The 16,504-nt window shown below is 45.3% G+C and overlaps 1 protein-coding gene across 4 annotated transcripts in view; it reads left to right on the forward strand.

The window, feature by feature from the left end:
- LOC8042237 (tudor domain-containing protein 5) overlaps positions 1 to 15,452 on the forward strand; it is a 67,952-nt gene extending 52,500 nt beyond the window's left edge. For all 4 annotated transcript variants that reach the window (XM_040499353.1, XM_040206028.2, XM_040206029.2 and 1 more), the window contains 5 exons: positions 3,021 to 3,089; positions 4,261 to 4,363; positions 4,431 to 4,504; positions 7,965 to 8,077; positions 15,020 to 15,452. In XM_040499353.1, coding sequence (XP_040355287.1) covers positions 3,021 to 3,089; positions 4,261 to 4,363; positions 4,431 to 4,504; positions 7,965 to 8,077; positions 15,020 to 15,096 — 436 coding nt within the window. In that variant the 3' untranslated portion in view covers positions 15,097 to 15,452. The remainder of the gene's footprint in view (positions 1 to 3,020; positions 3,090 to 4,260; positions 4,364 to 4,430; positions 4,505 to 7,964; positions 8,078 to 15,019) is intronic.
- The last annotated feature ends 1,052 nt before the right edge of the window (positions 15,453 to 16,504 follow it).

Raw genomic sequence — 16,504 nt, forward strand, 5'->3', positions numbered from 1 at the left:
CTCGTGTTATTCGCTACGGTCCATCTCAACAACGTAGAGGAGCAGGCGCATATTTGCGCACGTTCGGCTTCGCAACAAAGGGCCCGTGTTTCGCCGTATGTTGGTGGTATTTCTGCCGTGGTGCCGTGCAGTGTGAGCCCGCGCGCATTTGCTCAGGACAAATTATCCGATGAGGAGTCTTCCCGAGTTCGAACTATCAAACTTTTCCTCCCATAGAAATGTATGGGCGCTCGCCGGGACTTTTGAACTTGATTGAATTAAACGAAAAGTCGAATTAACCGAGGTCGAACTAACGAAAGTTTACTGTATAGTTGTCAAAGTGAATATGCTAGGACTTGAAATAGGAGTTATTTGCACCATATTACAAAGGCTTGAACAAGAGACAAGTATCACAAAGGGTCTCTGACTAAAAGAAACAAAGATTATACAATTGTAAAGATACTTGAAAGAGCAAAAACCCTACATCTGAGCTAAGTAGACACTTCGTAGAAGCATTTCGCAGTTCTGCTGGTGTGCTGATTATTTCATGTAGCTGGGGGTGTGCGAATACATACTGGAATATGCGAATTTGAATAGAATAACAAGTTCCCGAATAATTAAGTTTGCGAATCGAATGCCTAGTATTCGATCACTCGAGTATTCAATATATTCGGTCAAAGAAGTGCGGTCAGCGCACAGCTGACAAAAGAGCCATTCTTTCTCCCGAAGTTAGCGCCGTGATGTTAGACAGACCGAAACACCACTTGGCCCTACTATTCCACAAAAATCTAACGCACAGGTTAGAAAAAAGAAAAGTAACGAAAACCAGAAACGCAGATTCACTCATGATTGTGACACAATCTAACCTTGAATCATAAGCGAAACATCCCGTTTGCGCCGCTTTCAGAGAGGAATTGTTGGGAGGCCGAAATTCCGTGCCATGCCTAATTCTTTTCACGAGTAAAGCCCCTCGTTTCAAATTGAAGCGCCGATGTATAACACACTTGCCACACTCACAGAAATCAGCAACTGCAAGATCACAAAAAGAAAACCACGTTAACCACGCCGATGAAACCAGCCGAGTTGTCGTCGTCGTTCTTTTCGAAATGGAAGCCACAAATTCTAATTGGAAACGGAACAGAAAAATAGTGTGCCTAGATTTCAGAGAGTTTTCAACCTTTCGATAGCCGTGTTTGAATTACGAACTGCGAGAAGGGGATGAAAAGCAAGTATTTGGCGAAAGCGTTGATCGGGCAGGCGTCGTCGCTCTTCCGTTTGCTTGCCTTCTCTCCACGCGACGACACAACAAATGCGCGCTTACGACCAATCTGTGCAGAAGCCATCTTCATGGTTTCAGTTTCGCTTGCTTCCTCTTTTAAATCTAGGCTCTCTAAACAGGAGAGATGGACGGAGGAATGGATGGATAGTGGCAGTTGGACGGTGACTTGCGCCACCTAACCACATGTTTTTTTTCTTACTTCAGCTTATATTGTTTAAGCCTGTTTACTCAGATTTTCCAGCTATCTGTTTATTTACATAAAATAAAATCCCGGGTGCCCTTTTTCCTCTTTTAAAATTGAGACCAAATATCGCAAAATGACCCTTTTCTCAGATATGCAAATATAAAAAATGACATGTCGCAGCGTTAGGTCGTGCTTTTAACAAGAAAAAAAGGCACGCTTTGGGTTTTTTGTGACGCTTCGGGTATGTAGATTATATTTTCGCCATAAAATTGGATCTTTAGTTCCCAACATCCATCAACAGCTGCATTTCTTTTCTTTTTTCTTTTTTTTCACCTGAACTTTTTTACATTAGAGCTTACTTTCCATACGAAATGCATATTCTGCACCGGGCATACTCTGCACATAAAATAATCTCATTCACAGTACACTTTGAAAGATTCCTACGAATAAAATCACTATTCGATGTTCGGCTTTTTTTCTTACTTTGATTCGGTATTCGATTTGGTAACTACTATTCTTTATTCGCACACCCCTTCACGTAACCCTATTACTGCATGCATCTACTATCAAGTACTAATGAAATGCGAACAGCGGTTCTCGGGGCCTACGATACATGCTGTACTACCCAGAGGCAACTAGAAACTGATAGAGCTATGGGGTGCTTTCGGTTGCACGTCAAAAGATCCCCAGGTGGTTCAAATTAATCCTAAGGCCTCCGCTGGGGCCTGCCAGATGCCCGTCGTTGGTTTGGCACGTAAAACCCCCAAATTTGGTTGATTAGCTATGGGGTGGGAAGGGGGCCGCATGGGTGTGCGCCTACTCCAATATGCACACCCTCGTAGCACCTCTCTCCATGTAAATTTTATCAGTTGCTAGTTGCCTCAGGTTGTGCAGCCTGTGTCGAAGGCCGTGCTGGTCGCATTTCATTCTTACACGATAGTACACGAAGCTGTCTGTCCTTTCACAAGGAATATTTTTCTGTGTACAAGCACAGCTTGTGCTTTATAATAAATAAAACAAAAATTTAAAAAAAAAAATTCTTAAACAGTTTGGAGAAATTATCAATATTACAAAACAAACTTTCTGCAAAAAATTTTTTTTTCCTAATATTGTTTACAGCGCTATACTTGTTTTAGTTTACAGCTTTTAAATGCACACGCCAAAAATGTGTACACAACGTCACCACATGTACACGCCAAGGGCAGTGTTATCGTTGGCTACCTCTTGTCAGCGCTCCTCCTTTCCACTTCTCTCGCGTGGGATTTTGCAACACGGAGGAGATGAGAATGCTGCCCTTGGCTTGCCTTGGCGTCTTTTGGCACACACTTTTGAAAGCAGTTAACTAAAAAGAAATATCTGTAAATAATTTTACCTTTTTTTTTTGTAATACATAAACTTTTTCTATGCTGTCTAAAAAAAAAAAATTACTTTTTTGTTTTTTTAGGTTGTCGATTTAGTTGACGTACAAGCCAGCATGTGCTATTCTAAAGTCGCCAATTCCGTTGCCATGAGTGCTGTGCGTGTTTTAGTTTGTGTGTGCCTGGCAAAACCGCTTAATTTTATGTGCTCACTTTTCAGTTACAACGTTCCCGGGGTGAAGGTGAAGCAGTTGTTGGCTCCGCAGGTGACATTCTTCAAATTAAAAAAGTGAGGTTTATTGCTAGCTTCCTTACTTTCTATTGCAGTTGCAAGCTTCTGGCTGTTTCTTCCTGAAAGATTGTACTGGCTGAAAAGTTTACGTGACTTTTGGATTATTATTAGTCCCTACATAATCCATGAATGTTTTTTTTTTGTTGAGGTTATTTACTTCATTGTTTATGCAACTCATATTTAAGCGAGCAGACCATAATGTTCCAAAGGAGTCAAACAAGAAAAGATATTGAAAGGAGACTCTCTTGGCTACATAAATCATTGAGTGTAGGCATAGCTAAAAAGAATGAGACTGCCTCCTATCATCTGTTATACGGATTTTCTTTCTGCCGATGACAAAGCTTTTTGCTTCTGCGGTCAAGATAGGGGCATTGTTGAGACGTTGGCCGGCATGTGAGGCAGTGTTTGGGTGCCGTTTTTTTACAGCGTTTTCAATCGGACATAACAGCAACGTAACTTTTTCTCAACCCAACTCTTCGGCATCTCTCGCATAATGGGAGAACTGTTAAAACATGCACTCAATTACCACAAAAACACCAAACGCACACCCACCCAAGGTCGTGAGACGATAGTCGCAAAATTTAGATATCATTCCAACCAGACCTATGTGTGCACTTCTATGCGAAGAGCAAGTCGTCTGCTTCTTGCGTAGTTGCGGTGACATCAGAATGACGCCGAGCTCTGAGTGGCTTTGATTAAAAAGATAGTGGGTAGACCTCAATGCTAGATGACTTGAGGTCTACCCGCTATATTTTCGATCAGCCAATAAGAGCTCGGCGTTCTGGCATCATCATAACCCCTGCGCAAGAAGCAGACGAACTTGCGCTCCGCATAGCCACTGTCAGCTTAAGAAGCACAGGGCATCATGAATCTTGAACGTCATGTTATTGCCCCATAGCCATTGAGAGTGCGACATCAGCTGATATGACCGCCGAGGAATAAATCGCGAAGTAAGAAGCAGGATCATAATAGGCAGTGTCCTGTATTGCTGTCAGTGACTGTGCAGCATGTTTTAGCCATTTCCAATGCTTGTTTAGAACGGTGAATTGGCACTGTTGGATTTCTTATGGTGAAGACAGCTATAGCATCTCGTTACCCGTTGGAGCGAGGAGATTTGTTCTGCGGGTTGTGGTGCCTGACCCCGGAACACTTTGATTGCCTCCTCCAGCGTCAATGACCTGCTGAACCTCTTCGAGTTCCCCAGCCAACGGTTGAGGCATGAGGTGTCCTCTGTCTTGAGGTCGTTCGACCCGAACGCTGACTATTGGATGGTGGGTAGCGGAGGGATCCCGTCGTTTGCATTTCGCCACGGGGTCGCTCATACCGCGACCTTTTCAGAACGTGTCGGACGACAGCGATTCGGACGACTCTCCATCGGTGGAAGACGAACTGCGCAAACTGAGCGCACGCAGGTGACTATCATTTGAGCATTCTCGTCGGAGTGGCGGCGTTTTTCGCTCACTGGTGGGCTCGGCCAGGAGGAGGGATGGATTGAAGGGGAAAGCCATTAATAGACCATTTTTGAAATTCAGTCTGTCCACTTCAACAGCTATTGTTGCTGAAGTGTATTTCATCTGTCCTTGTTGATGGCGGCCTCTGGTGGGGTTGATGGAGGAGGAAGTCGATCGCAATCACCGATGTTAAGTCTGGCCATTCTAGATGTCGGTCCGCCGTTTTGTTGTCCCCGTAGGCGCGCTGAGACATAAAGCGTCTCTGTGCCACGCATTTGAAGGGGTGATGCAAATCCTCGAAATGCACACCTTCGACACGCTGTAGACGGCTCGTAACAACGAACTGATGGACGGTCGGTCGGTGAATGCCTGCTGAATGCGAGCACTGCATCTGTGTTCCCGTCGGACTTGCGTCTTTGGCACACACTTGACTCGCAAGCCTTTTGATGTGGTGAATTTTGTCGAGAGTTTTACTTGGGTTAGTGCCTTGGAGGGAGTAGCAGTTCTTTGCCACCATTGAAACTGAAAGGAATAGAAAAAAATTGACCGCATCTCCACGTGGTGCATGATGTTGATTGGGGCGAAGCTCTGGTGGTGCTTTTCTACGTAGACGCTGAGCCGCAGCATGCCGAGCTTTTCGTTTGTTTTCATCCATGTCAGAAAGAGAATGTGTGGTATAGAACGTGGTTATATACGCATTTGAGCATTTGACCGCAGCGCACTTTCGTCTATAAACGTTGAGCCAATGCATGCAAAGTTTAACGCGATTATATACGCATTTGACCGCAGCGCCCTCTTCTGTATAGACGTTGAGCGGCTACATGCAACGTTTCATCCATGACATATTCGGCTCTTGAGTTACTACCACATCTTAGAGCCCCCTACTCGTCCCGCAGTCGTGGCCGAGTGGTTAAGGCTATGGACTAGAAATCCATTGGGGTCTCCCCGCACAGGTTGGAATCCTGTCGACTGCGCAAACATTTTTTCTTTTTTTCATCTTTTTTTTTTTTGCCCTACACGACCATGTGAGCACGTGAGCTCACCAACATCAGCAAGATCGATGGGAGCACGGATGCCGGACAGACAAGGCTAGACCCTAAGGAGCTTCGCCTCTAAAAAACTGTACGGCAGAGAACATGTCACTTTCGTACGTCTCCAATGGATTGATTTCGCCAAGTATTCCACGCATGCTTAACACCGCCATAACTCTAGTTTGCAGGAGGCAGGCGACAGTGGACAAGACTGCTCGTGTCGTCTCGTGCTCTGCTTGCGCAGACCCGCAGCAGGGTTGTCACACGTACCAAAAGACTACAGTTCCTACGATGCTGCCGGTAGCGGCCGCATAACGAAATAGGCTGGTGAGGTCGATCTATTGAAGGGCAACTCCGGATGAAAACGATACCAAAATAAATGACTGGTATCGCTTTAGTTGCACAAAATATGATCACAGCCGAAATATTACATCAAAGTAAAGCAGCATACTCCACTAAAACCGATTTTAAAGATGCGACCAGCTGCGCTTTAGAGGGCGGCAAGCGGATTAGCTTTTAATCAAGGGACACTGGCACAGCACCCCTGTGACATCACGTCGCGGTAAAGCTTACGGTCGGTTGGTTCTACAGCGTACCGCAGCACCATGGTGATGTTGCGTCGCAGTCGTACGGATAATGATCAAAATATTGCCCTCCCTCTAGCAGATAGTTCCGGTTTTCCCGTAGACGCCCAAAACCAAACTTTCAGCCGTGATATTTATAAAACTACACAATATATCAGGGGGAAAAAAATTATACCTTGTAATTCAGGGACACTGGCTTAGCTGAAAACAGTTGTAATCCCAAATTAAAAACTATTGATCGGAGATGCCCTTTAATATACAGAAGTGATGGTGCCAGAATATATTTTTACCACCATCAGCATGCAAAAATTTAGACCGATGTGTAAGCAGGGTGGGAACTAAAAAACAAGATGATTTCATTTGGAATTTAAATCTGACCAGTTTTACTATGATGATTAAAATCAAATCGTTCCTGCAAAAATAATCTCCAAAATTGTTTTTATCTACTTTGTCTCCTTTGATGCTTTATATGGGCATTTGCTTTGCACTGAAATCAAAGAGTTGTCAAGCAAGACAAATTTGCTTTGTCAGGCTGAACACGAGCGGAAAACAGTGCTCTTCTGAGCAAATTGGACCATTGCTCTTTCCTTCTATCTTACACTTTGTTTTGTCAGTTATGTTATTGTCCTGATGCATACAAGCCGGAAGGCAGTAGAAGGAAACAAGAACTAGAAATATAATGTCTGATTGCAAGCGAATCAGAGCACAAAAGAAAAGTGAATTAAGCTTTCTAGCTAAGTAAAACTACAAGCTATATTTGTTCTAGTAATATGGTGGGGTTTACACATAAATAAGAAGTTGTTTAATTAAACTGACTTTAAATTCCCAGGAATTCTTATGTATTGTTATCAGTGATCGGATGGATTGATCAGTTTTTTATGCTTAAAAATACATGTATTGATGGAGGGTCACTACTTTCTAGCTACAGTGATATAAATCAAATTAATCTTATTTCCATCAAATAAATTTAATTTTTTCAACCAAAAAAGATTTTTTTTCTTTACTTGGTTTTCTACGTAAGCCATTAGATTACACCAAATTTCTGAAAAGGTCTATTGTGGCATGCAAAGAAGGGGGGTGGCAGCCATTCACTAGGCTTTTTTTTTATGTTTTCTTACATTACGTCGTAAATCACCAGAGCACACGAGATCATGTTGCAACAAAGCTACCCCTTGAATTGGTTGTCGCACTTCATGCATGGAACAAATATTCCGGTAACCCGCATTGTAAGCAGTCCCAAGCTCCCGTGACATAACACAACGTAGGATGTCGGTCCTGTGTGAACCAGCCTTTACCCTGCAAAACATTGTTGTGAGAAGAATGGATTTCGGGAATTGTGAATGTGGGACACTTGCTAGTCAGATGTGTTGTGGAAATGGAAAGTCTAGGTTCAGATAGAGAGTGTAAAAAGGTTGATTATAGAAGTTGTACTGCATGCTACTTCAATCAGCGGTGTTTCTTAGATGAATAGATTATGGATTGGTATTAAGATCAAATTTGGTTTGTGGCTTGATGTTAATGTATGAAGTGCATAAAGCAAATACTTAAAAGCCATTTGAATAATTTTAATATTGGTGTTTTTGTGCGTATTTTGCAAGCTATGTGCAGCCCTGCAACCTCGAAAAAGTACTTAGAATTATGAAGGGTTGGCACATGCTCGCAAACGAGCATATTAAGAATATGTCTTTTGTACCTATTTTGTGTCAAGCGACCTCCAAACCCCATAAAATCAGTGATTTTGTGCATGCCATGTTCTGTTCCTCCACCTGGTTTTTGTGGCAAAATGACGTTTCTCTGCCACTTCAGAAAAGAGATCCACGCCGACATCATGACAAACAAGGTCTCGAATCTGAAGGTGGATGAACTGAGCTCCATCGAGACGGAAATTGCAAGATGTGAAGCACTCCTCTCTGAAAAAGGTGGGGAAATGGAGGGCCTATTTTTGATGTTTTTTTCCTGAAGGGACACTGAAGTGGATTTTAAGCGTGTGCTTTGCAGCTAATGTATGTTGACTGTGTTCTGCAAGAGCCTCTGATACAGTAATGCGTCCAAGATGGACATTGGTGCGTTGAAAGCCAATGAGGCGAGGTAAATAACTAGTGTACCGGTGGCAGTGATCACTAACAAAGGATGGAGTACAGACTTCGCTATGAGGACACAGTTCAAATGTGGAGAGAAAGAAAAGAATGGCTTTGCTGTAGGTCTGTCGAACAAAGCGCTCTGGCGGCATAGGTGGAAGGACTCTCTAGCTCGTGCTCTCTTTTGCCACAGTCGAGCTGCTGTCATAAAATCACTCAACTAAAGCCCCTTGACGTTGTGATTCTCTTACAAGTAGCATCTAAAGTGCTGTTGCACGAGGCGTGTGCCCCATGTGGCCTTTCAAAACAAATGGCAGCACGGGTCTTGCTCATGGCACGTGTCTCGTGCATTGTCTTGTAACAAATTCTATGCATAAATTTTATTAAAGGGTGCAATTCCAAATATTTTGGGATAATGAGTGATTTTACATTAAAAAGCACTAATAAAAGGCGCTACGCCATTTGCTTCACAAAAAGTGGGATATATATTCTTAAATCTTACCTTAAACATGAGCAGAAATTTAAACCAAAACTTGGCTCCGTCTCGCAACATTGGCCTCGGGCCGCCAAAAACATGGTTATCACGTGGTACGAGATGTTCCATGATCGTCAACACAACGACGGGCGGGATTGGGGTGGGACGGCAGGCCATCGTTAGGCGGGCATGTGCCAGGCACAAGTGTCGTCCGCACAACTGCGGCATCAGTCTGCGCACATAGTGTGAACAAAACTCTGAGAGACTATAATCACAAACGGTGAGAATGACGGCCGCGGTTGTGACTCGGAAAACGGCGGTAAGGGCTGAATGCCTCCCAAGTAGCGCACTGCGCAGGCGCATTACGCCAATCACGTGGACACCGCTGAGTGCCGAGAAAACGTTGCTGACGTCACTCGTTGCGCTCGCCCGGAGAAGTAAAAACAAGCCAAAACGAGCAATGGTGATGACGTTTAGCTCAATTTTGGCTACGCCAACGCCGTAGCCTTGACTGCGCTGTTGGTTGCGCCTCAATTCGCCCGATAATGTCAGCCAATTTCGGCAACTTGGCACGTTGCAAAGTTTACCGTCTAAAGGGACCCTGCAATCATATTTTAGCGTCTACCTTTTTTTGCGGTTTCCACATCTTGGGGTTTGGGCAAGCCAGCGGGCACAGAGAGAGTAACTAAATATCAGTGGGTCATATTTTTAACCGGACGATGTGGAAACCTCCTCCACCTACAAGGGCAACCCGCAGTACCGAAAGCGCGCGACATGTGAAGCCCTTGGTCTTGGGCTTACTACTGGTCAGAGCTGCTAAAAGCTTCCTTTTAGTCGAAATACAAAATATAAGTGGCGCGAACCGTTTCAGTTATTTATGAAAGTAGTTTTTGTTCAATATTTTAGATCAGAAAAGAAGCAAATGCAGTTTTTAAAGTATGGAAACAAGAGATGACCCGTTGACATACCCGCCACCAAGCGGTGGAAAAGGCAGCGCATACTAAAAGTGTGTAGTGGGATCAGGCACCGACGAGCGGCGAGCTTAGAAAGGTCTTGGATGTACGCGGCGGCACTGCAGCCGTATACAGGCTCGAGGATCCGACCGGCTCCGAGCGTTCCAAAGGCCTTCGGTGAGCAAGTTTGGCTTGCGGTTTGGCCGTTTGGTGGTATGGCAGCGCAAAGTGGTTCGCATTCTAAACTGATCTTTACCCCGTGTTTGCTGTCGTTTGTGGCGAATGAAGTATCATGTCGAATTAGTCTTTAATCGCGCAGCAAATGCAGTGCGAGTCGCCCTGACTGCCCGGTGCACACAGCCTATCCAGAAGATGCTTTAGTGGCGCCCTCTCGCGCCGTCTACACGGAGTGCGGCAGCCGTGAGCGCTCGCTGAGTTGGCTACCCCTTCTCTAGTTCACGGCCACTCAAGCAACCAAGGACGTCATGAGGGAGGTTATTTTTTGCTTGTTTTTGTAATTTTAATTTCCCTATAACTTTTAAAATAAAGGGAATTTCGAAAAAAGTAAAGTTTCATCAAGTTACTACGTTCAGTACGCTCAGGTTCGATGCAAATTAAAGGAGCTCTGCAACGATTTTAACGTTTAAAGAATTGGGATATTCTGCTTTTGACATTGTTCACCTTGTCACAAAGGACAGAAAACACAACTTCTTCCCTCGAAATGTTGCGATTCCGCCGCGTAATCGCGGGGTTAATATGAGAATATTCCCCGACCTGGCAGCCGTGAGTGGGAGCCATGAGAAACACTCGGCGTGACGTCAATGGGGGGGTCTTGTAGAAAGATAGCAAGTTGTGCGAATACCCGCTCAATAAAAGGTAACTTTTTTTATAAATCTTGTCGTTCCAACATATATATATAAATCCGTCGAAAACCTGGTGTCTTCGACAAAACTTTTATTATACGGAGTTTTAGTGGCACCGTCTATCCTAGGTCCAGAAAACTGTCAGCTCTATCTGCTACCGCGAACGGCCGCCAGAAGCCGGAGGGGGAGGGAGGCGGCGCCGGACGGGGATGGCCGGACCCGGACGTGACTTTCCTCCTTTCACCATATTGTTTGCGCTGCGCCCGCCAGCACGTGGTCACGCGGTCGCGAGCGGATGAGTACTTGCTGCTCACTGATGGCTTTAAAGGGATGCTGAACCGAAATTTGAATTTCCCAAAACACGCAGAAAAAAGCGTGCAACGGGGTGCTACAAACACCAAAACATCACTCATACAGCGATATTTCGAACGGATGACCAATTTTTTCAAGAAAAGGAGGCGCATTTGACAGAGATGATGTCGTCACGTTTCTCCGAGAAGGAGAGGGAACGGCCTGGCGTCTTCTCCGCCTCGCGGCCTTGAGGGAGCGAAGCGAAGAGAGGAGGAAACTCGGTATATTGACGTCACGCGCCTCGTCGGCCTGGTTCAATCTCGACCTCTTTTTCCAAAAATACGGCCATCCATTCGAGATATCGCTTTACGAGTAGGGGTGTAGGGATTGTAGCGTCCCGCCTACATTTCCTGCATTGTCACAGCGCACGTGACTCGGAAGATTGTGAAGGGGTTGAAAGGTGCCGAAAACCTCAATCTTTGTCCATTTTTAAAATAAAAGCTAGGACATGCAGGCAAAAGCGGTTTTTAGAGCGCAGCTCTTAGGCGCCCGTTTCCGGCTTGAGCGGCGTCGCCGTCGCCGTCGGCGTAACCGCGCGTAACCCTCGCAACCCTCGTGAGGGTTACGGGGGTTACTCTCTCGAGGGTTCCTTTCGCGAGGATTACGAGGGTAACCCTCGTGATCCTCGTGAAGGTAGCAACCCTCGTAACCCTCACGAGAGTTACGAGGGTTATTCTCACGAGAGTTACGAGGGTTACCCTCACGAGGGTTATGAGAGTTACCCTCACGAGGGTTACCCTCCCAAGGGTTACTAGGGTTATGAGAGTTACCCTCACGTGAGAGTAACCCTCGTAACCCACATGAGGGTAACGAGGGTTACCCTCACAACGGTTACTAGGGTTATGAGAGTTACCCCCACGAGGGTTACCCTCACAACGGTTACTAGGGTTATGAGAGTTGCCCTCACGAGGGTTACCCTCACGATGGTCACGAGGGCTACCCTCACGAGTGTTATGAGGGTTACCTCCCTGAGGTCGCGTGACCCTCCGCTGAGGTCACGTGACCCCCTCAGGTCACGTGACCCCCTGATGTCACGTGACCCCTCCCCCCGCCGAGGTCACATGACCTCATGGAGTCACCTATCCCTTAGTACCCTACCATCCTATCCCCCAGTACCCTTCCATCCTCCTCCTCAAGAGCTGCGCTCTAATCCGGCGTTACAGGGAGTTGTAAACGGCTTTCATTTTTTTGTTCTTTACTTCAGAAAGGTTGAGACACCAACTCCCAAATCATTTAAAGGAGCTGTGCAACAATTTCAGGGCTTTGCTTAAATAATTGTGGAAGTTGATGCAGTGAACTTCTGCAGTGAACTACAGAAAACAGATTTTGCCTGGATACCCTAGTTTTTACTTAAAAAAATGAAAAAGATCCAGGTTTTTGCCGCCTCTCAACTCGTGCATCGTCTTCCGGGTCACGTGCACAGTGACGTCACTAGAGTAGGCGCGGAGTTCCGGAAAAGTTCTCTCTTTAAAGCCATCAGCGAGCAGCGAGAACTCATCCGCTGCCGACCGCGTGACCACCCGTCCTTGCCCGTCCGGCGCTGTTCCCCTCCCCCTCCGGCTTCTGGCGGCTGTTCGCGGTTTTGTGGACCTAGGATAGATGGCGCCACTAAAACTCCGTATAATAAAAGTTGTCGATGATACCAGGGTGTTGACGCATTTATATATATGTTGGAACGACAAGATTTGTAAAAAGAGTTACCTTTTATCGAGCAGGTATTCGCACAACTTGCTATCTTTCTTACAACGACCCAAGTGACGTCACGCCGCTTGTTTCTCATGGCCGCCGCTCGTGGCTGCAGGTCGGGAAATATTCCAAGTTTTGCCTCGCTATTACGCGGCGGAATCGCAACATTGCGATGAAAGGAGGTGTGTTTTCTGCCATTTGTGACACAGTGAACAATATCAAAAGCAGAAAATGCCAATTCTTTCAACGTTAAAATCGTTGCACAGCTCCTTTAAGCAAAGCACTGCAACTGTTGCACAGCTCCTTTAAAAACCAGTAAGAGTCATTGCAGGGCCCCTGAAACATTCAGACAGAACTAGGTCATAATATTTGACCCGTGGTCTTCCTAAATGATACTGAAGAGGACTGCATTGTTTTTTTTAAAACAAAAATGAGCTGGAGTTGCCCTTTAAAGGGGCAGTGCAACGATTTTCGGACTTTCGCCAATTAACTGTGGGATTTAATCTGTCATTTATGTATCGAAGAGCAGAAAACAGTATTTTCTTGTGCGTACTACTTTTTATTTTAAAAATGTGAAATAAATCGGAGGTCAAAGTGCCTCTCAACCCTCCACGTCCTCTCTCAAGCGACCTACTCTGGGGGATCACCTGGTTTCCCGTTGGGTTCTGTCTTCAGAGATCCCTGCTGCTTCCTCCGCGATTGTCGACCTTTCAAGGATTAGTATCGTCAAAGGTCGCGGCTAGCAATCTACACATAACACGGTTCGCCTCGGGGCTGACGGCGAGTGTAGCAGCAGTGGCATTCTCACCGTAGTCCCCGTAACCGTCGCATGTGGCTGCAGATCGGCGAATAATTCGGCTTTTAGAGCGACGTTTCCCATAATGACGTCACCGCACGTTACATTATGGGTAAATTTCCCCGCTAAATTTAGCGGAAACTTTTTCCCACTAAATTTAGTGGAAAAATTCAACAATAAATTTAGCAGAAAAAATTCCCCGCTAAATATAGCAGAACAATTTCCCTGCTAAATTTAGCTGAAAAATGTTCCCGCTAAATTTAGCGGAAAATATTCTTTTCTGAATTCAGGGGAATATTTCCCGGCTAAATTTAATGGAAAAGTTCCCCGCTAAATTTAGCGGGAAAAATTCCGCGCTAAATTTAGCAGCAAAATTTTCCCGCTAAATGTAACGGAAATTTTTCCCCGGTACATTTAGCGGAAAAAAAATGTACTTGCTAAATTTAGCGGAAAAAATTTCCCTCTAAATTTAGTTGAAAAATTCCTCACTAAATTTAGCAAACAAATGTCCCCACTAAGTTTAGTCGGAAAAATGTTCCACTAAATTTAGCAGAAAAAATTGCTCGCTAAAATTTTAGCACGAAATTTAGCAAAAATTTTCCGCTAAATGGGAGGGGAGCAGAAAAGGAGGGTATGGATGAGGAGGAGGGTCATACCCTCCTCCTCAAGAGCTGCGCTCTAATTCGGCATTACAGGAAATTGTAAACGTCTTTTCTTTTTTTTTTTTTTTTTTTCTCTCTCCTTTGTGATTACCTTAATATCCTGAGAGATGCCCCATCTTCGAAAGATAACCTACCCTTATTTTTGGCTTGATTTGTCATTTTCTTTTAAACACTGAAAGATAGCCCTGTCCTGGTAATCGTAGTGTTCGGGTCAATGAAATGCGGCCTGTTGGCTATGGCGGGATATTAGCTAGCATTGCAGACTGGGAAGTACATGTCATCTTTGCTTCATTGTCCCTCGCCGCGATAAAAAGTCTGACAGGAAAACATTATCTAAAAAGAGTGTTTTTTTGTTTTGTTTTGTTTTTTAATTTTCTTGATTTTGCACCGAAAGTGAGCCCACTCCATATTTTGACCTGATTTGCTGTCGATTTTAGGTAAGCTATCTCTCAGGGTATTACGGTACTCGGCGGAATAGCAGTTTTACGGGGCAATGTTGCGCGTTTGTGGTCACTTGTGCTTGGATAAACAACAAAAAAAATACAAACTGCAAATTCTTTCGACATTAAAATTAAAATGGTGCAGTCTTTTTTTTTTTTTTTTTTTACTTGGTATTTTCGTTTTTGAAAGTAAACTCCCCAATACTTCTCGCAAAAAAAAAAAAAAAACACCTTTAAATTTGTCTTTTCTGTCCCTTCAGTAAATCGATTTTAGGTCATTTCAAAATACATAATGGGAAATTCGTGTTTCTATCTTTTACCATGTCTTAACGTAGAAATATAAAGCAGTAATTCGCTGTGCAGGAGGGGGATGAACAGCTCAGTAAACGAGAACAAGACAAAGCTTTGTCCAGTTGTGGCTCCACGTTCAGCTCTCTTATGTACAGTGTTTGCCAACTGGCTCAACTTGCTACTTTAGTACAGTCATTTCCTTCTTTAGTCTAGCCTTGTAAGGCCAATTTTAAAGTGCGGATAAAATTGGTGCGTCTTGTGTGCAGTCAAGCGGACCATACCCGAGGGACCCCAAGTGGCGGCCTTCACCAATGGATACGCCGCACCCCTCGAAGACTGGTGACTCCTGCCGTTCAAAGCAACGCTACGCCTCATGTAAATCAACCGACCGCAGTGCAGTGCGGTGTGATAGTTGTTATTGTTTCCCATCGTCACATCACTTTCTGTTCGTTCATTTATCTGCAGAGAAGTAATGCAGGCTCTCCTTTTTTTTCTCGAGGACTATTACGTAAAGTGAGGGATTTTCGGACGAGCAGCAGAGCAAGGCCGGAGCGACTGGTGTGTTTATGTGTAAAAGTGTGATTAAGTTCGGAAATTGTATAGCGCACAGACTGCGTACGATGCAGCCCTTACGCCAAAAATGTTTGCGGTTGTGCATAGTTTCCTTTTTATTGAATAAAAGGTCCGGATACATGCCTATGCGGAGAAACTGCGTCGTGTTTTCTCGTGCTCAAAACACTCCGAACGCGCCGAGCTTGTAGCTGGGCGTGTTTTGCGTCGTGCGATAGCGTGACCTAAAAATAGTTTGTCGCGGAGCAAGCGATGCGTGCAGTTTGTTTTTCGGCCTTCGCTGACGAGAAATGCCGCCAGCTGGAGAAGAAATGTCACGGGCGCGTGGTGTGGCTTTCGTGAATCTTGTGACGCTGAAAGAGGCGGGTGCTACGTTGCGACTGGACCAATCGGCTGTCTGCCGTTGTGTCACGTGACGGCGCTCCGCCTCTGTAGCCGCAAGATCATAAGTTTAATATACGTATACTCCGTTTCGCATTTCGTGTACACCATTCAAACATGTACGAGCCCTCAGCCCAGCACGCGCGTGTTCGTCGTTTCGGAAAGCGAGCAAATCACGCTGCGTACGTACGAACAATGAGAATGAGACCGGCCAAAGCTACTGGCGCAAGCGCGTTGCTTCATGTATGGTTTCGTTTGCGCGAGAACGCGTGCCAACGAGATCAAACCCCATGCTCGCGCCAGCACCTTTGATAGCGTTGTAGACCCGTGCCACACGGGCAACTCGAATGCCATTTACAACGAATGACATTTGCACGATAGGCCAATCAGCGCGCGACACTCCGAGCGCGGGGCGTTCCACGCGCGACAGATCGAGCGCCTATTCGTTGATCACACGAATGTCCTTCGTTGTAAATGGCATTAGAGTTGCCCGTGTGGCACGGGTATTAGTACGAAACGGAGTATTAGTGGCGAGCTGTTTTGGTGGCGCCCTTCTATGGTTCCCTCTTACCTGGCGAACAAGTTCGATGGTGTTTGTAATGAGCATGGTGGAAGCTTGAAATCATTGCGCTCTGGAACCAATGCTGCCAAAGTGCTTCCATTTCTCTTCCGTCAAAGAGAAATCCTTTGCTGACGTCACAGTCAGCATTCGGCCAATCGTGGAAGGCCGATCACAGTTACGCTTTCGATCTGATAGGTCGTCAAGTTTCTTCAAGAAAGTGGCCTCGCATCGCGACTTT

This window comes from Ixodes scapularis, unplaced genomic scaffold (assembly GCF_016920785.2).
Source record: "Ixodes scapularis isolate PalLabHiFi unplaced genomic scaffold, ASM1692078v2 PGA_scaffold3__209_contigs__length_174095766, whole genome shotgun sequence".
Taxonomy (NCBI): Eukaryota; Metazoa; Arthropoda; class Arachnida; order Ixodida; family Ixodidae; genus Ixodes; species Ixodes scapularis.